Source organism: Rattus rattus, chromosome 6 (assembly GCF_011064425.1).
Source record: "Rattus rattus isolate New Zealand chromosome 6, Rrattus_CSIRO_v1, whole genome shotgun sequence".
Classification (NCBI taxonomy): Eukaryota; Metazoa; Chordata; class Mammalia; order Rodentia; family Muridae; genus Rattus; species Rattus rattus.
Window position 1 is genome coordinate 49,715,253 of NC_046159.1, and position 20,495 is coordinate 49,735,747.

Genomic DNA, 20,495 nt, shown 5'->3' on the forward strand with positions numbered 1-20,495 from the left:
ACTTTATGACAGGTTTTCGTGTATCCCAGACCGACCTTGAACTTGCTGTATAGCCAAGAAATCTTGAATTTTTGATTCCTCAGCCTTCAGCTATTATGCCCTGTTTATATGAGACCGAGGTTCAAACCCAAGGGTTCATGCACACAAGGCAAGTATCAACTGATCCAGCCCCTCTTCTTAGGTTTTTTTTACTGCTTGTTTAGCATTTTTAAAGATTTATTTATTTATTTTATGCATATGAGCACACTGTCAGTGACATACCAGAAGAGGTCATTGGATGGTTACTGATGGTTGTGAGCCACCATGTGGTTGCTGAGAACTGAACTCAGGACCTCTGGAAGAGCAGACAGTGCTCTTAACCCCTGAGCCATCTCTCCAGCCCCTTGTTTAGCATTTTGAGAGAGAGAGAGAGAGAGAGAGAGAGAGAGAGAGAGAGAGAGAGAGAGAGAATGTCTTTCACAAGAAAGTAGACAGTCCATCAGTGGGCAAGTAAGGCATTGGTGTGTATGTCATGACTTAACTCTGGCTGGACAGCAAGGACTTCATTCTGGGAAAACAGGACCTGTAAGAGAGCAGAGGTGGGGGGACCAATATGGCACTGCTATTCAAGGTATTTCTCCTAGACCATCCCAAAGAAATGCCTTTCAAGATTAGCATCGTTTTACATCATAGCATGATAAGAGATCCCTGAGGTGAAAATCTTCATTCTTGGCTTCCCGTTAACTGATTTTTAAAAAACTGTTGGAATTCCCTCGTGCCTGGAGGCGGATGTGTTAAGCAATACACACAGAGTCCTTCTGTTCAACTGTTATAATAGCACTCACTCCTCTACTGAAAGGCAGCAGCTTGGTTATCTTTCTAATCCCAGACATCATAACTGTTTCAACTTCCCCTTGCTCATTTCACTGCCAGCTTGTCGCCATGGACCACATAGAAGGTCCTTCTACCCAGAGTAGGGTTGATGCTAGGAGACCCAGGAGAGCACTGTCTACATCAATACAACACACTGTCTGGTGTGGAAGAGAAACGCTGGATTACAAAATGTGGCCGGAGGACCAGTCCATCCTGTTTGGGAAAGTATGTAATTAAGCTTCAGCCCCACCAATAATCAATCTGATTGTTTAAACCTGCAGAGCCAGTGGGAGGAGACCGCCAATCCTATCACAGGGATTTGAAATGAGAACCAGTTCTGCATTCCCCCTGACCAGCTAGGACTTGGAACTGCCACTTAACCTCTCTGCCCCCTCATTTTCTCATCTGTGAAGCTCGGAGAATTCTCCCTCCCCTCTTACCCCACGGTGCTGTAGGCATCCAAGCAGGCTACAGAAAATCGTTCGGAGTGAATGTGCCATATTTTCCTGCATAGAAGTACATCTCCCTCCACCTCTGTGCTTAATCCCAGTTAGGGCCTGTAATTCTGTGATGAGGACTTTCCAAGATTCAGTTGAGTATAGTTGAAGAAGATAAAAGGCATTCTAGAGTGAACCCTTTCTCCTTCAGGAAGTCCCCATCTCATTGCAAGGCATGCTGGGAAAGCATTATCTTCATGCTGACAGGCTGTGGCCAAAGCCATAACTCACGTTCTTTTTGTACACACAGAGACACACACACACACAGAGAGAGACAGAGAGAGAGAGAAAATCATGACTGCTAACTTAATCTGTTTCTCTGAAAATATTCTAGACAGATGGTCGGTGGAAACAAGGCAAACATAGAATTGCAAACTCTGAACTTCCTCTGGCAATTCTGTGGAGATGGAAGGACAGGCACGGGATGGGGAGGGACATTTGCTGTGTTCAGGGAAGGTGTCCCTGAGAAAAGCGACATTTAAGCTAAGACCTGAATGATGGAATGCTTGCAAAGAACATGGCGGTTTGTTCTTCGATCGTGGGAAGGAGGGAGGGCGAATGTTCAAAGGAGACCACTGACCACACCTTCAAGAATGAGAGAATCCCTTGCGTGGGAATGGCAGGTGTTCTCTGAAGAAGAGGAAATGTCTCTGCACAGAGGGAACCACCTCATACCAGCTGGCCACCCTCTTACTTGCTATACCTAGGCCTTAACCAATGGTAGAATTGTTCACACGCACAGAAAAGTGGCACATAGAGTTGGAGTTGCAGCTCGGGTGTTTGCCTAGAACTGGCAGGGTGCTTGCCTAACACATATGAGGTCTTGTTTGATTTCCAGCACTGTATAAACCAAGCATGGTGTAGTATACCTTTGACCCAGTGCTCAGGATATAGAGGTATGAAAATCAAAAATTCAAAGTCATCCTTAGATTCAGAGCAAATACAAAGTCAGACTGAGAAACAATGAGTCCTGGGTGTGGGGACGGGGAGAGAGACAGAGACAAACACAGAGATATAAACCATAAACAGAGACAGGGAGTACCTGGTCATCTGTGGTGACACCTGGGAATAGCACCATGCCAGACCTGGTTGTCTGACTGACGAGCCCATGTGCCCCCATGCAAGTTCTAACAGGGAGAAAGTCTATCTCTCAGCCCTGGGAGGGTCGAGACTTGGCCACAGGGGAAACTTCAGTGAGATGATGTCGTTTTTAGATGTCTGGCTTTTATATGACACATTTTTTAATACCCAGAACTTTTTCCATCTAAACCTATTTGCAAAATAGCCAACATGTTTAAGTGATTACATGCAAGGTGTGACATTTTATGTACATACGGCTATGAAATCACACCTGAAGAAAAATAGGTTTCAGACTCTGAGAATGTTCTGCTGGGATCTCTTACAAAAGTGTTTTTACTAGAGCTGATACTGTTGGGCATGCAGGACCTCTTTAGTCTGGGATAGTTAAGTCTCTCTAGCAGGCGACAGGTAGCATTTATATTTAGAAAAGTACCTGAGCAGCCATGTTGATCCTTAGAAGTATTATCTATGTGAAAGAAGCAAAATTGATGCTTACTATGATAGAGCAAATGTCTCTTTATTTACATATCCCACCTCTCAGAACCCAGAAAGAACACAAAACATTGCCTCCCACCTCAGCATTCCTAAGCCCCGGCTGGATTAGTGTTTCCTTGGAAGTATGGGATCGTCCTGAGCACAGTACAGGGCACAGTGGCTGCCCTCTGTCCTGGCAGCATCCTCCCTTCCCATGTGATCACTAGCCAAGTCCCCTCCCATCACCAGCCGGCCTGGAGGTGGGGTGTGGGTGGGGAAGAGTTCAGTTACCATGAGCTGCACACCACTGGTAACTGGAGTTGAGGGATATGCAGGTCACGTGGGCACATCTGTAACCCAGCGCTTGGGAAGCTGAGGCAGGAGGATCAACATAGGTCTAAAACTAACCTTGGCTGGGAAATCAAACCCCATTTCAGGGACTTGGTCCTACCCCGCCAAATGGCTGCCACAATTGCCTTCTCTGTTCTTTGAAATCTGGGGTGTAAGTGAATATTACTCTCTCCAGTCCTTCTCTCCTCCTCTTCCTATAAAAGAAATACAACAAATGTTAGATCTTTCTTCCCCCCACCTCCGTGACTAAAAAGAAAGAAGCAATGTGCTCTGATGCTATGCTGGAGTTTCGGATCCTGACTGTGGCTGCATGTGAATCGCAGATCCATCCCTGCTGCCTGGGTGTCTTGGCCAGCGCAGTGGCGTTCCTGTGAGTCTTTGTTTTCTCCTGGATAGGATTCGGCTTAAGACGTGCGTCCATGACTGCCTGTCAGGAAGAGTCAGTTGCACCTAAGTTTTGGTACCCCAGAAGACATTAGCAATATCTTTACTCACCAGATATAACCTTTAGAATAAATTAGTGATACCTGGTTTGTTTTGCTTCCCATCGTGGGGGATGGGGGAGTCACCCTCCGCCGAGTGACTCACTGTTCGATGTGCCGTGGCTGTGACTATCTGAATTTAGTCATTTCCATTTGAATTTGTAGTTAAATGATTAACCTACAATCCAAGAGCAAAGGAAAGTCCCAACTCCTTGCGATAGCTTTTCCTACCCCACCTTACTGTCAGACCTGGGTGTTGTTTAGTGGCAGTTTGTCAGTATGTTAAAGAAAACCAGGTCCTTTCTGTCCAAAGTGTTCCCCCCGAGGGAAGAAGGGGTCTTAGAATCCTCAAGCAAAACCCTGCCCCACGCAGCGGATTGTCCAGCATTCCTCTGCTTGTCAGGGTACATTCCCTTTTCCTGGCTACTGCAGACAGAAAGGAGCTTGCTGCCCCACCCCTCTGTTTCTCTATTTCTCTGTGACTGTCAGGTACGGGATAGAGGAACAGATTTCCTTCCTATCGGTTATATCAGGAAACCACCCATGAGACCCTTCCCAGGATGCATCGGGAAACCACCCAAAGAGAGCCACACTCCCAGCCCAGTGTGGTCATAGGAATTGAGAACTGGAGGCCTGATGACACAGCTATGTCAACAGAATAACTGAGCTGTTTCCTCTGTGGAAAGACAGCTGTGGAGCCAGATAGCTATCGCTAGTTCTGTTTCTGCTCTTAAGTGGCTGTTGTCCATTTAGTAACAATTAGCCGAGTGTTCAGCAAGCCCTTCACAGAGCATTAGCTCAACCACTCACTGATGGATATTCCAAGTCAGGCTCGGGGCCAACCTAGTACCCTATAAACATAAACTTGCATTTGGATAACCTTTGGAGGCAGGTGTCATTGATCCGTTTAACGGAAGAGGAAACTGAGGCTTAGCAAAGTTAAGCACCCTGGTGATCAGTTCAGCTCTTGAGTAGTGGGTCCACTTGTAAGCCTAGCCAGGCAGGGAGGTCCTGTGTGTGCAATGCCATGAGGGATGGGACCTGCTCACAGCTCAAAGCATTGCCCACAGGAGGTATTAAAAAATACTGTTGAGCCAGGCTTGGTAGCACATGCCTTTATCCCAGCACTTGGTGGCAGAGGCCAGTAGATCTCTGTGCAGTCAAGGCCAGCCTGGTCTATGGAGTGATTTCCAGGACAGCCAGGGCTATATGACTAACAACACCAGCATCAATAGCCCATCATTGAGAAGAAAGGTGTCAGAATCTACTGGGTATACATCAGACCTAGTTCCCAAAAGTCCCTCAGAACTCCCACCCCTTTAAAATACCACACTATTTTGATTCGCTTTGAAGGTTTTATTTACGTACGTTTGTGTGTGAGAGAGTTTTGCTTGCATGTGTGTCTGTGTTCCACATGTATGCCTGGTGCCTGTAGAGGTCAAAAGAGGTCAAACCACCTGGAACTAGTTTTGCAGTTGTGAGCTGCCCTCTGGGTGCTGGGAACAGAACTCCTCGGGTTCTCTGGAAGAATGGCCAGCGCTGGTTCATCTCGCCAGCCCCAGTTCAGGTGGAGATGTGGCTGAGGTAATTCTGTCTAGTTTTTCAAGGGCTTATTCATGGGTGGGATCTAACGGAATATCAACTATTGATATCGACAAAATGCCTTAAATATTTAAGACACTCCTTTCTTTGGATAACGGGGCATATTTTTCCCTATAGCCTTCAGCTGCCTTTGTGTCTGAACAGGAAGAAAACGTCTTGTGAATACAGTATTTTACACGAGTTCATTTTCTCAACAGCATTTGTTGCCACATAGTTCTCTGCTTCAGCATCGATGGCCTAGATTCTGCCTCGTTTGAAGACGGATGGTCAATGATTTTGAGATTTGATGTTTTCCTGCTGTGTTTTCTTGATTATATCCTCTTTGACATTTCCTCCTTCCATGTTTTATCCATTCCTTTACTTTTGCTATCAAAGTAACCAAGGAATTGCCTGCTAGCCTGTGTCTGCTTCCTTCTGTTGGTTCCAAAGGGGACAACTAATCATAGCAAAGAGGTCTAGAGTAGAGAGACACCAGGAAGACTTAGTTGGTAGTCTTTCTTTCACGCTTCAGCTACTTCCCTTTTACAACCAGCAGCATCAGTAAAACAACAGATTCTCCAACGCGTGGCTTCTACTAAGTGCACATGAACAATGGACTTTAATTCAAGCCGGCTTTAGAAAACATGTCCTTACCACATTCTGAACGCTACTGAAGCAAATCCTGCCCCTTTTCTTCCTATTTCCTCTTTAAGTCTTCAGGATTGGGATTTTGACTTGGCAATTTTTTTTTTCTGTCTTAGTATGTTTGTGTGCACACATGCAGGAATAATGCTTCACTGTCTTAACTCAGACAACATGACACACACTGTACCTGACAACTACGTCCAAGACGTAGTAAATCTGTAGTGTAAAATTGCTTTCATTCTGCCCCCCTTTAAGCCCGAATCTTCCCCTCCTATTCAGAACCCTTTTGACCTCATCTTCATTTCTTGGAGATGAAGAGTCCTTCTTATCTGTTTCAGAGGCTACTTCTCTAAGAAAGAGTTTCAACTCAGGCAAGTTGCCTTGGATAGCTCCCTAAGCAATTCCCCTTTCCCCTTTTCATTGGTCTGAAATCTCCACAGGAGTTTGACCAGAGGGAGCTCTTATGCACTGGGACAAGAGAAGAGCCCACATCCTGATTGAAGTCCATAGTCAGTCCCACAGTCAGTCGTCTGCTAGACCCCAAACACTAGTGCACCCTTAAACGGTGCATCCACCTCCAGAGTCTCATCCCCCCCACCCCCCTGAAAAGTAGCTCTCAGAAACACTTGAAAAGTGTACTGGGAGAACGAAGGAACAATGGTACACACTTCATGAAAAGAAAAACAGACCTATCAAGCAACACTATCTTACATCTAACCACCAGTTAGGTCAGGCGCAGCTACAATAAAAAGTATTTGTAGCAACCGTAGTAAACGTTGATAGGATCACACTGATAGGCACATGGAATTCCTAAAGGATTCCCCAGATGACAGAGATCTGGGCTCTGAACCGACAGACTGGCGTCCATTTTATGTTAACTTCCATTCATTTTATGTCCATTTACTCATAATTTTGAGAATTAAGTATTATTTTAATTTCCAATTATATTTCAATTTGAATTTAAGGGTAAATTCTGAGGACCGACTTCCAGAAAATAGGAGAACTCGGAGCAAAAAACATGCACGTGGACAGCGACTAATTCTGTCAGTTTAACCCCATCCCAGCTTTTCTCATGCTGAAGTTACCTGGCCCACTTACTCCCTCTACATTCTACCCAGAGTCCACATTATTTCGCCGTCCCAGGCCACTTTCATATTGTTCTGGCTGTATCTCAAAGCACCCTTTGCATAAACTTTCAAGATCTGGGGAGAGGAGGGGAAGGAGCTCTTCACACACACACACACACACACACACACACACACACACACACAAAGCCCTGCCTGTCTCCCATAACTTCAAATCCAGTTGCCACATAATTATTTCCGATTCTCTGTAAATAACTAGAAACCCTTCGGTTTTTAGGTAGGGTTTCTCCTTGCCCGGTGCCAGCTTGCTCTGTGCTCTGGGCAGGCTGAATGGAGTCAGCCTAGCATTTCCCATTCGTGAGTGATAAGAGGGGGGAGGTGACGGCTCGCAGAGATCAGGTTTCAAGTGGAGCCCTGGTTTTATGTGTGTGGGAATGGACGCAAAGGAAAACACAGCCCGGCTGCCTTCTGACTCTTCCTGTTGAACCTGTTCCTGTGCCAGTGAGTAGACCTGAGTAAAAAAAGGTTTTCCTCAGACAGCCTTGGGTGAAATTCGTGCCTGGATTCAAAGTCGGCTCAACCTCCCAGGAAGTACCGTGAGAGTCCAGGCTGCCCCATTTTAGAACTCTCCTCTGAGAAAACCTACCAGAGAGAACCTGGCTCCCCTCTCCCTGACGGGAAAGAGTGCGCCTGGGAGGTGTCCCTCGGCAGAGTGGCTGATGTCAGTGGTGTGTCAACCGTGGGAGGCTCGGGTGTGTGAAACCAAGTTACACCTAAGTGTCTTATGAAACTCGATTCAGAAGGTACCAGAGCTACCATCGTGGGTAGGGAGGCGGGCAGGATCCGGGGGCTTCCTCTCACGTTTCTTCCCCATTTGGGGGAACTTCTGGATTGAAGGAAATGACAACATCGTCAACTCCACAGAAACCATAGGACATTGGTATGTAGCTTTATGTGTTTACTGATTCTTTAAAACTGGCGATCGGGGCAGTTGCAGACAGCTGGTGCATGCTAGACGGTTGTGCTGTTTGGGGTCCAAGGTTCAGTCTGAACACTGGCCCTACGATGGCCCTTACAAGCCTACAGCTCAGCCCATCTTTCTGTGCACCCACACTTGTGGAAAGCTTCTGTTCTCTGGGAACTGTGTTGGCTGACTGTGTGCTGCAGAGCAACGAACGCTTCTTAGACACCTAAGTGTGTTCTAAGAAAGGCTGGGTATCGCTTTAACGTGGAGGCAGATCCTAGTAATGTCTCAAGTTGGAAGAGAGGACCACCCGGTCCAAGATGAGACCTTCAAAAGCCTGCATCAACCCAAAACTTAGTGAAAGGGCTGAACAAAACTGCCAGGCACTCTTAGTCCTGTCAATATGCAGTTTTACCAAAGGATCTGGCTTTTGAAGACACATTTCCAACCAAGCTTGTTTCTCCATCCAAATGAAAAAAATCACTTTGAGTCCCGCCATCAGAAAGGCAGCTGGACAAAGGCAGACAGAGGTTGGGAGCTCTGACCATACCGGGCAGCCTCTTCACGTGAGAAAGCTACTAGAGTCAGCCCTCACTCGGACTCCAGCCCTGGCCGAATTCCTGGCGCTCGGTTTGCTGTCAGTTTGGGGGGCTGGGCTAGGTGAGAGGCTGCCCAGCTCAGACTCACCTCAGCCTGGGAAGCTCTTTTACTTTCACTTTGCAAGCCTTTGAAATGTTATCTTTGATCTTCTCTGAGACGTCCCCTGTAGTGGCTTTTCCATTTAAATGTGAGGTCTAGGTCTTTAAGCAGAAGGTCTGCGCTTACAGTAATTGTGCAGGTTTGCTGTCCTGCGGTTGAGTCAGGGGAAAAACTGATGCGAGTTCTGCGGATGCTGGGTTTTATTATTCAAGGAAGATTCACTGGTGAGGTGAAGTTTACTCGGTAAACATTAGGAAATAAAATGGTTTCGGGTCATAGTTGACTCGTCCGATGTTTAAAGATCACCTGTTTGTGCTTGACCTCCTTGCTGTACCTCTTCGGGGAAGTTGCAATCTTTTGGTTAGGGAGACTGACTTACAGACTTAGTATAAAACTAAGAGTAATAAGAGCTACACGGTTCTCTTCGTTTCTTTCAGTTATTTCAGTGGAAGCAGCTGGAAAATTTGTATTTCCGTGAGAAGAAATTTGCTGTGGAGGTGCACGACCCCCGAAGGTAACGATCAGAGCGTGTATGAGCTGTGATCAGAGTTGGTATGAGCTGGGGCTGCATGGGCATAGCTGTTCGTATTTGCTTTTATTTCCCTTGGAGATTTACCTCCGAGTGAAGCCTCTGGGGTCCAAGAGTAACTGTGTTTAACCTTTAGGGAAACTGGCAGTCATTCCCAAAGCACTGGGCTGCTTTACATTTCTACCAGTGATACGGATGTGACGGTCCAGTTCCCTGCGTAGTCTCTCCAGCTCTGATTATTCTTAGTGTGTGTGGGTGGGTGTGTTATTTAAATATAACATTTATTAATTTCTGAGGAGTCATATACACATACACAATGTGGTTTGCTCATATTCTCCACCACTTCTCTCTATCACTCGACCAGCCCTCTACCCAATTCTTACGCTTTTTCTTTTAACCCACTGAGTCCGATTTGTGCTGCTCATATACTTACGGATGCTGGGCCAACAACTGCAGCCGGTCAGTGTACCAGGATCAGCGGTGCGTAGGGAGGAGGCAGGATCCGGGGCTTCCTCTCACGTTTCTGCCCCATTTGGGGGAACTTCTGGATGGAAGGAAATGCCATTTCCTTCGTTTTAAAGCCATTGGTGATAGGAAGCAGCCATGGTTGTTTGCCGTTCCCTTCAGGACTGGGTGTAGCTCGGGCTACGGGTTATAGCCAGAGCCTCTCTGCAGGGGTTAATTGGCTGTTTAACGTCTTAAGAGAATTATCTATTCTGGTGCGTTGCCTAGTTTTTATCTTGAGTGTTGGTGAGTCCTGAAAGAAAGAAAAACGTCACAGTCATCCAAGTTATTCCCATGAGTGGAGTAGTCAGGATGTGGGTTCTCTGAGTAATCAAGAAGCATCATCCTTCAGTGGTCACTCTTTAGACACTAGATAGTGTTTGGAGGTCAGAGGGACAGGAGGAAACTGCTGTGACAAATAGATGGCCCAAGGAGGTTAGCCCTGAGAGCATTGGTGACCAGCCCCCCCACACACACACATCCCAGGCCCTTCTGCCGTCCCGGCCAGCTCCGCTCTCCTCTCCCTGTGGCTCTGTGGTTGTCTTTCTTACTGTCCTGCCTTTCTCTGTCTTTGCTCTGACTCTGCTCTTTGCCTGTCTTTCCTGTTTTTATCCACTAGACAAGCAGCAGTCTGGACCAGTGTGGTCCAACACAGTTTTAGTCAGCGTCATCAAGTTCACCTCCTGCAAGACTCCCTCTGTGCTCCCTGAGGTGCTTCCTCCGATGGGCCCTCCTCACCTTGGGCAGGTGCTGCTTCTGCAGCTCGTGGCTGACTGACGTTGAATGAGGGATCTTATCTCCTCTCACAACTTGCAGCAGTCAGTCCCACTTCCCCGTGCCTTCTGACTAGATGCTCTCATCCAGCCTTTCGTGTGACTAACCTCTCATCCAGCTCCGAGTGTGTCAGAATTTATACAGAGATCACTTGGGGCTGAGTGGTTTTAGGTCAACATCAGAACCTCAGGCCCTGTCTGGCAAAGACTGTGCAGCAGAAAGACGGAAGTCAGGTGCTGTGGGACAGCTCTGTCTGCTAGACACAGGCCATGTGCCGCTGGCCCAGGGGTGAGTAACTCCTGGCTTTCCTCATGTTTTAGGATTTCAGTGTCCAGAAGAACCTTTGGACAGAGTGGCCTGTTTGTACAAACCTGGTATGCAAACTCTTCCCTCATCAAGTCCATCTGGGTAATGGCCATTAGCCAGCATCAGTTCTACCTGGACCGGAAGCAGAGCAAAGTGAGTACCTAGAGGGGCTCCAGTCCCTTTCCTCTCTGTTCTTAAATGAATTTTCCCAGAAAACATATAAGAAAAAAAGTTTCATGCTTTGCTACCAAACTTTTGTTTTTCATATATTTTTTAAGAGGTGGGAAATATATATGGCTAATTTAAAGGTTGTAACGTTTGGTGTGCCTATTGTCCTCCAGTGGTGACATTGCTGAGGACATTTTAAAGTTAATGACTAGATCCCGCATGCTTTACTGAAACCTTCCATGTACAAAATTAAAGTTTTCTGTTGTTTTCAAAGTGCCGCTCCACAGATCTAAACGGCCCCGTGTTGACATCTTTGACTGCACAGTAACCTAATCATTGTATTGATTTAAAATGTGATTGTGTTTAATTCCATTTCAATGTTATTTACTTCATAGGCAAAAATTCCTTCAGCCAGAAGCTTAGATGACATCGCGATGGATTTAACCGAGACCGAACACAGAGGGTCTCCAAACTGGTGACTCTGGAAGCCAAGAGTCAGTTCATCATGGCCAGCAATGGCAGCCTGATATCCTCAGGTATTTCCCTGTTCTAGAAAGTATAAGCAATCTTCTCTGTGCATTTGCTATAAATCATTTCCAAACGCGTCTTGCTGAGGCAAAAAAAAAAAAAAAACAAAAACCAAAAACAAACAAAAACAAAACAATCAAAACCAAACCAAAAATGTCTTATTAAAATGCAACAGTATGCAAAAGCTTTGAATAATATTTTAAAGTTATTTATTTATTTATTTACTTTGAGATAGGGGCTCACTGTATAGCCCCTGTTGGCCTCAAACTTACAGAGATCTGCCTGCTTCTGCCTTCTGATGCACCGCCATCCTTTAACTATTTTTAAAGAATATGAAGTTAAATTGTAGGTGGTCAGGCTGTATAAATAGCATGAGATACAAAAATACCAAGTACCCAAGGCTCTTTGAAAGATGTTGACTCCCTGCTAGGTTGACGCCACTAATTCTCCACAGAACATAATGCAGGTGTGTAATCTATAACCTCTAGGCCCAGTCCTTTCCGTTGTGGGAAGTCTGGAGTCTCTCATCACTAAGTCTATGGAACTTCACCAAACTGACTTGTCTCATCTAATTCTCTCTCAGCTTGTGGGTCTGCAGCAGTGGGGGTAGGGGAGTGGGGGGTTCCTTTGCATCGAACATTCTGTCACCTTGCTTGCTTACCTTCTAAAGAAAAATGGAGTGGGACCTTCCCAGGGACCATCTTCCCTTCATTCCGAAAGAGAGAGAGAGAGAGAGAGAGAGAGAGAGAGAGAGAGAGAGAGAGAGAGAGAGAGAGAAGAGAAAGAAAGAAATGTAATTTTTCCTTGTGTGTGCCTGAACCACATAGCATTTTATTGGGGCTTCCAAAAGGACTAAGCCACAAAGTGCAAGAGACATTTTCTTACCAGGCTCTTTCTGCTGCCCAGAAGCACGTGAGCGGTTTCCTGGTTTCCTTTCATTATGTTCAGAAACAAGGAGAAAAGAAATAAAACCAGCATTTGGGAGCAGCTCGCCTCCCCAGCCCTTTGTCCCTTACTCAGCAAGGAAGGAAACAGGCTCTGTGTGAACCTTCCCGCCCTGCCCCCACTCCAGGTTCTCAGGACTCGGAAGGCATGGAGGAGCAAAAGCGGGAGAAGATTCTCGAACTCAAGAAGAAGGAGAAACTGCTGCAGGAAAAGCTCTTGAAGAAAGTGGAGGAGCTGAAGAAGATTTGCCTGCGTGAGGCCGTGAGTGGCCCTGGCCTCGCTGTCTTTGTGTTGGATGACTGTGCCCATTATGTGCTCTTGACCCTGTGGTGTTTTACAGGAGCTCACGGGCAGAATGCCAAAGGAGTATCCACTGAACATAGGCGAGAAGCCCCCTCAGGTCAGGAGGCGAGTGGGGACCACGTTCAAGTTGGATGACAACTTACTGCCTACTGAGGAGGTATGAGTGTGGTGCTGAGCCGTGCTGTGCACAAGACAGAGGAGCTGTCTGTTCCCTACTCCCCATCTACACCCTGGGGTTCTGAGTCATGCTGTAGATTTTTTCTCTGAGCCACGGAAATAGACCAAGTTGCACACTTTCTTTGTGGTTACCTGTGTGGTAACTTTTTTTTTTTTTTTTTTTTTCGAGCTGGGGATCGAACCCAGGGCCTTGCGCTTGCTAGGCAAGCGCTCTACCACTGAGCTAAATCCCCAACCCCTAAGTTGCACACTTTCACACACACTCTGAGCAAAGTTGGGTTCCTTACGATTTTGTTCCCCATGTCATGGAGGGCATTCTGTGAGCCCTGGGTAGAAGTCATCAATAGTATTACAGAAATTAAGATTGAATTTTAGCCTCAGATCCTTCCACTTAAAACCAAGTAGCCTTCAGCAAATAGTTCCACTGCCCTAAAGTGTCGGTTCATCTGTAAAGTGCTCGCAATGGCGGACGTCCCCTCTGAAGGGAGCGGTAAGCGTTAAATGAGATAGTATATACAACATTTGGTATAATTAAGTTAAAAGATTTGATGGCTAAAAGTGCGTGTGCTCTCTCAATTGCATATCAAGCAATTACGCCATTATGACCCACCCCATGGTTGTTACAGGAATTTTACTATCTCAGCTTCCATCCCTAATGGAGGCGAGTTTTGATATTTGCTGAGTGCTTGCCCGTGCACTCAGCTCTGACCTAAGCCGAGCGTGGTGTGTCGTCTAATCTTCAGCGTGCTTTCATAAAGTACTTTCTTCCTTTTGCAAATTCAGAAAGCTAAAGAATTAAAAGATTATGAGTAGTGCACTCAGTCATGCTACCAGGAACAACCAGAAAGGGTAGTCAGGCCCAAACAACGTGTCTCTAAAGGGCCACATATGAATGTAACATTCTGCACACATGAGTCACACGTTAGAGTCTCTTTCTGAAAACTGGTCTTAACCCAGCCAAGTGAATGAATGTAAAGTCATTTTCTTCCTTAAAAAGAAAAAGAGGTTGGACCATGAAAAGGTGGAGTTAAGGTGGCCAAGAGAGGTCTTGTCTTCCTGGAGGGTGTCTGAGGATGCTTGAGTTATTAAAACTTGGACAGTTTCATGCCCAAAGGGTGTACTACTCAGGAACATGCAAGAACCTTTCATTATTACCCAGCCATAATGCAAGAGAGTGACTGCATGTGTGTCCGTAAAAAAAAAAAAAAAAAGCCGTGTCATTGTCTCAATGCAGGATCCGGCTTTACAAGAACTGGAGAGCAATTTCCTGATACAGCAAAAGCTGGTCGAAGCTGCAAAGAAGCTTGCCAGTGAGCCAGACCTTTGTAAAACCGTGAAGAAAAAGCGAAAGCAAGATTACACAGATGCTGTGAAAAGACTGCAGGAGATTGAAAATTCCATAAACGAATACCGAATCCGATGTGGCAAGAAGCCCAGTCAGAAAGCTGCCGTTGTCCCTCCAGGTTAGTAATGGAGAGCTGTGGCAGTCCCCTACTCAGGTCTCCTGCTGGGCGGGATCTTCCAGTCCTCAGCCTGTTCACGTGGTTAAAGAGCAGAACAACAGCATCAAAAGCAACCATTCCAGGGTCAAAATTTGCAGTATCAAAGGCGTGTGACAGTGGCAGTGGGCTCACCATTGCAGTTCTGTAGGACAGGACATGAACTTTCAGGGTAAAGGCTCTCAGGGATGTTGGCTCACGATAAAACAGACTCCCTGTAACTCGACTGGAGTTACTTACTGCCCCATATCACTTTCCATGATGCCGGCTCTTCAGAACACTGAGCTTTCCATAGAAGCCTTCCCACAAATGTTCGAATACAGCATACCCGTCCTTGAACGCACGTGTGCAGATAGAGAAGGGGTCCCAAGATTATCCCATTGCAAAAGACTGTTTAAGAGTAGGCAAATGGCAGATGATAGCAGGGAATGCGGGAAAACGAGAGATAAGATTATAACCACAAGGTAATCCTGACTTTGTATAAACCTGCACACAGGATGACTGATGGGGAACTATTTCAAAATACTAACAGCCAGGGAGTTGCAAGCTGGCTAATTCTCTTCTGTTTCCGAGACTCTCAACATCATGTATCTATGAAGTTCATATTCAGGAAAATAGGCAAATGGAGGAGTCTCTTTATGTCAGTTTAAAGTATTTGACCTTATGCAAAAACTGATGGAATTTTTTAGACTCAAACGTGATTGAAATGTGATGGTGTTTCTTTAAACCCAAGCCTTCCCTCCCCTTCATGCGTTAACGCCTGACGAAATGAGGTGTATAATAACGCTCCACTGGATGGTGCGTTATGATCCTAACTGGTACCTTTCGTTTTCACTGGGACATGAAATAATCATGCATTTTCTACTTGATAAACTGAGGTAACTTGGTTTAGAGCAGAGCAGGCTTAGAGCCTATGATTCATCAAGCCGAGACCCAACTCTCTGGGAGGGAATACACAGACACTACCACACAAATGTTGGTCCACTATAGCTGGAGAGGCTAAATGGGCAATGCAGTTGGTTTGATGAGGGCTGCATTCTTCGCCTTCAGACATGGGTGATTAACAGTGTGCTTAATGTTCATGGCCGTTTGTCACAGCCAATTCACCCTCAAGCTGTGCTAGACCCAAGTGTTCTCCTTGTTGGTGGCTGGCATTTGGGCAGCAGATGCTGCCGTGGGTTGAGCATATATCGGAGAGATGTTTTTGTAAGTGATCCCAGCAGCTGACTCTCCTGGCATCTTGCCTTCACGTTCCACTGTGACTCGAATTAAGAGAGAGTCCTCCCAGCTCTAATAAAGATTAGCATTTGACTTTGAATGGAGACGGTCCCTTCACAGTGGTTTTAAAACTTACATTGAGGTGCTATATTGGGCTAGAACCTTCCACCAAAACACTCAATGCTGAATATGGGATGATTTGCAAAAATCATATCAACACATCTGCGATGTCTCCTTTTTACCAAAAGGGGCACCAGAAATGCTCAAAGCACCGTGGCTGTCATTCACAGTCAGACAGCCAAGTGTGGGTAATAAAACGAAGAAGTGTGGTTGGTATTTATCTAGCATTTGTTGTGTGCCTGGAGCTGGCTAAACTCTGCCGGCCATTAGTTAATAGCTCCTCTCGGCACCGTGCAGTAGGCACCATTGTTATCCTCATGGCAGAGCTGAGCCAAAAGATCCTTAGTGAGTTGAAGCCACTTGCCCAAGTTCCCGCGGACGATAAATGACAAAAACAAGATTCCAAGTCTTCTGATTCAGTGCTTTTTAAGTAGGGACAGTTTGCCCTCCATACTAGCACCATAGAAATATTTGATGATATTTGTGGGCATTTGGGGGCTGTCAAAACTGAAGGTGAGAGTGCTGGTTCATGTCTGTAAGCAGACACTGTTTCTTCATTGCACAGAAGAGCTCCTTAGGACAAATATGGTATGCAGTCTCCTTTCAAGGTATAGAAAACATTGCATACTAGCTTAAGAGTCAAACTCGGTGGCTTTTAGTCTTATTGTAAGTTGATTGGTACAGTTAAGAGCTGACGATATCGCTCAGTTGGTATTGCCCAGAATACATGAAGCCCTGGGTTCAGTCCCTAACACCACATAAACCAAGCACGGTGGTGTATGCTTGCACTTCTAGCATTTGGGACTTGGGCGTATCAAGGTTATCATTAGTAATGTAGAGAGTTCAGGGGCAGCCTGGGCTTCTATAGAAAACTGTATCTACAGAAAGGGGGTGGGGAGGAGATGAGATTAAGAAAGAGAGAAGGAAAAGAGAAAAATAGCCCTTTTATCCTCAGATTCCACATCTGCAGATACAGCCAGCCTCAGGTCAAAATATTTGTGGGAAATGTTCTTTGATAAGCATTACAACAGGACAACTATTTAAACAGAATTCATACCATATTAGGAATAATAAGTAATAGAAACAGTACTCACAGTGTGCAAGAGAACTATGGGACACCCTCAGATTTGCTATCCTTGGGGAGACCAGGAACCAGTCTCCCCTCTGGGTACCGAGGAATGACTAATCCATTGTAACATCTGTACAATAGGTCAGATGCTTTTTATCTCCAGTAGAATGTAAGTGATTCCGACAACAGCTAATTATTCTTAATGTACTGTAATTGCTTACATTTATCTAAATGGAAATAAAATGCGCTCGGTTGAAAATTGCTTCGCTGAACTCATTCTAATTGTATAAATACACAATTATACTAAAGACAGCTACTTATATTCACAGAAGACATCATTCCATCCGAAAGTAGCTCTTTGTCCGACACCACCACCTATGATGATCGTAAGTAGCGCTTTTTATTGTTTAAAAATATTAGACACTGAGGAGCGAAGGTCATTTTTTTAAGATTTATTTTTACTTGTGTGTGTGTGTGTGTGTGTGTGTGTGTGTGTGTGTGTGTGTGTGTGTGTGTGTAGACCATATATATCTGGGTACCCAAGCAAGCTGGATCCCCTGGAGCTGGAGTTACATGCCATTGTCTGACCCTTCCTGACCTGGGTACTAGGAACTGAATTCAGGTCTTCATAAAATGCAGTAAGCACTCTTAATAGCTGACACCACCCCCCACCCCCCCACTGCTCCTAAGATAATTTTTTAATTTAAGTAAACTCAGGCACAAGATGTAACTTAGATGGTAGAGTGCTGAACATGCATGATGCCCTAAGTTTGATCCCCAACCAAATAATCAAGGTGTTATGGTGCGGGCCTATGGTCCCAGTACTTGGAAGGCAGAACCAAAGCAGACAGGAGTTCAAGGCCTTCCTTTGCTATGTAATGAGCTCTAAGCGTATGACCCTGTCTAACAAGAGCAACAATAAAGGGAGGCCTACTTGTCTCTCTTTGAGGAAAAGGAGGATAGACCAACTTCATTTATACAAACGATTAGGGAGAGGGAGGTCTACAATTATCATATATGCAGGCTAATATTAAAAACAGGTCCACTTAATCAGAAACCCAGAGCATGAGTAAGCCTGTCTGAAAGGGTGTTGAAGTCCTATTTTTAAACTTTGTATTTCTTTGTATTTTAAATAAAGGCAGAGAACAGTGTAAGCTACATGGTCTTTCACCTAAGGATTTCCAGCGGTGATATTTTACATATCTGGAATCCAGCATCAAACCAGGAAACTATAGTGTACACTTTGCATACCACGACTTTCTAAAAGAGAAGTGGGGATTGGTTTTATTTTCCTTAGGAAGAAAGGCACATTTTGAGAATTAGATTTTCATGTCATTCTTACCATTTCCTATAAGTAAGCAACATGTGTTACGGTGGCCAACATCAGTTCAGTGTGTTCTGGGATGGAATGTGTTTCCTTCCTATCAAGGGAAGGAATTACAAGGAATTACAAGGAAGGAATTCCTTATAATTCTTTATGAGCAATCAGCTGATTGGCTATGTGTCTGATGTGATTTGAAGTATTCCGGGAAGCCACTGCCCTGCACCTGTCCCACCCCTACCCCTCCCCTAGACTGCTTTTTTTCTGAGTCTCACGGTAAATAAAATAAAATCTCACTACTTCAGTGTCCTCCTTCGAGCTGCCGTCCAATGCACTCAACATTTTTTTTTTTTTTTGAAAATGCGTATGTTGGTGGTGAGCATGCTACATCTGCGCCAATAACACCCATCCCCCATAGGATGAGCCTGTGGCCTCAGAGGCCCAAGGTCCTCAAAGGGGAACAATATCCACCTGGCGTATTTTCTTGACTTTTTGCAAGTTGGGGTTTCCTCCCTCCCACCCCCTTCTTTTCTTTTTTTGTCTCATAATGTAACTCTAGCTAGTCTGGAACTCACTAAGTAGACAAAGCAAGCCTTGAACTCAAAGAAATCCACCTGCCTCTGTCTCGAAAGTACTGGGCTTAACGGTGTGCACCGCCACACCAGACGCCTTGCAGACTTTCTTTAATTAAAAGTTTTTGGAAGCGACACCGTCCCCCATTGCACCTGAGTGAGTTTCCTACTCAGAGTGCTCACTGGGAGTTGAGAAAAATTGGCTCAGGCCTCAGTGTTTCTTTCTTTCTAACACGCCAATTATAAAACGTAATTACACAAAATGTACACATTCCTACCAACGTGGCCTTGAGAAGAACCGTTGTTCATCTGACCTACCAATTCCTCTGGGAAAGGTTGCCAAGCCCTTCCGTTTGTCCGTTTGCTCATCTTTATTCATTACTGCTTGACTCATTTTAGCCAATGACTCCTTCACTCTTGCTGGGCAGCGACCAAGTTCAGTACCTCATTCTCCAAGAATTCTACCCCCCAAGTCTCTTGGTATTGAGAGAATCCACTTCAGAAAATCCTCCATCAATGAACAGTTCGTGGACACCAGGCAGTCCAGGTGAGTGGCTGTTATCTCAAGGCTGATGCCTGGAAGCTAAGAAGGGCCTTCTCTAAAATTCTTCTTTGTTTGTTACTCGTCCTTCCAGACGATGTTCTTTTATGAAACCGAGGGAGGGAAACTAACCCAAAGGTTTGTTGTTGACGCTGGGGCTTTTGGTTTAGTTGGTTGGTTGGTTGGTTGGTTGGTTGGTTGGTTGGTTGGTTGGTTGGTTTGGGGGTTTTTCGGTTTGGTTGGTTGGTTGGTTAGTAGGTTAGTTTTGGTTTTGTGTTTCTTTTAGCTTTTGGTTTTTGTTTTTGATTGGTTGGTTGGTTGTTTTTTCAAGAGAAGGTTTCTCTGTGTAACCCTGGCTGTCCTGGAACTTCCTCAATAGACCGGGCTGGCCTCGAACTTGCACATTCACATGCTTCAGCCTCCTGAGTCCTGGGATTGGTGCTGGGATTAAAGGCATGTGCCACCACTGCCCAGCTGAATGGGCATGTTCTAAGAAGGCTTTGCAAAGGTCCTTAACTCTATCCTTGGTATTAAAGTCTGTGTGACTTAGATCCAGTTACAAGGACTTTAATGCTGGAGATTGGGCAATGGTGTTAGCCAGCTCTTACAATAAACAAAATACCTGAAACAAGGAAATCATAAAAATCTCTTGGCTGCAAGAGGTTTGAGGACATGATCACCTGTCCCCTTTCCTTTTGGTTTTGTATTTAGGGGAGCATTGTAGTGGGGAGCATAAGATAGATCAGAGTACTCACCTCAGGGTAACTGAGAATAAGAGAGAGACAGGATGTAGCTAATCCCAATTTCCCCTTCCAGGGGAGCCCCCAGTGTCCTAACTAGTCCTACTTGCCACACCTCCAAGTTTCCATCACTTGTGGCAAACCCCCAGGAAGACTTTCAAGTCAACTTCTAACAGGCCTAGGATTCCAGAGTTTAACTTTATAACCTTGACTCTAAAGAAACTGACAATTTGCAGACAGTTTAAATAAACTATCATAAAACCACATGGTAGAATGGTTATAAATTCATCTAAATGACATTGTAGAGCCCTGAGCAGCGATGTGTGCCTGTTAGTGTAACATCACAGGCTGAAGAAGGATTACTGTAAGTCTGAGGATAGCCTGAAGGTCAGTCCAGGCTACCAAGAGAGATCCTATCCTCAAAACTAAAACTAAAAACAATTAATTAGTTAATTAACAATAAAATGAAAA

The 20,495-nt window shown here is 45.3% G+C and overlaps 1 protein-coding gene across 1 annotated transcript in view; it reads left to right on the forward strand.

Annotated features, from left to right (window-relative positions):
- Frmd4b (FERM domain containing 4B) overlaps positions 1–20,495 on the forward strand; it is a 183,911-nt gene that overhangs the window by 151,196 nt on the left and 12,220 nt on the right. The window contains 9 exon segments of the mRNA XM_032906036.1: positions 9,148–9,224; positions 10,838–10,976; positions 11,387–11,441; positions 11,444–11,527; positions 12,592–12,725; positions 12,805–12,924; positions 14,179–14,407; positions 17,180–17,236; positions 19,143–19,290. Of these exon segments, the coding sequence (XP_032761927.1) occupies positions 9,148–9,224; positions 10,838–10,976; positions 11,387–11,441; positions 11,444–11,527; positions 12,592–12,725; positions 12,805–12,924; positions 14,179–14,407; positions 17,180–17,236; positions 19,143–19,290 (1,043 nt within the window).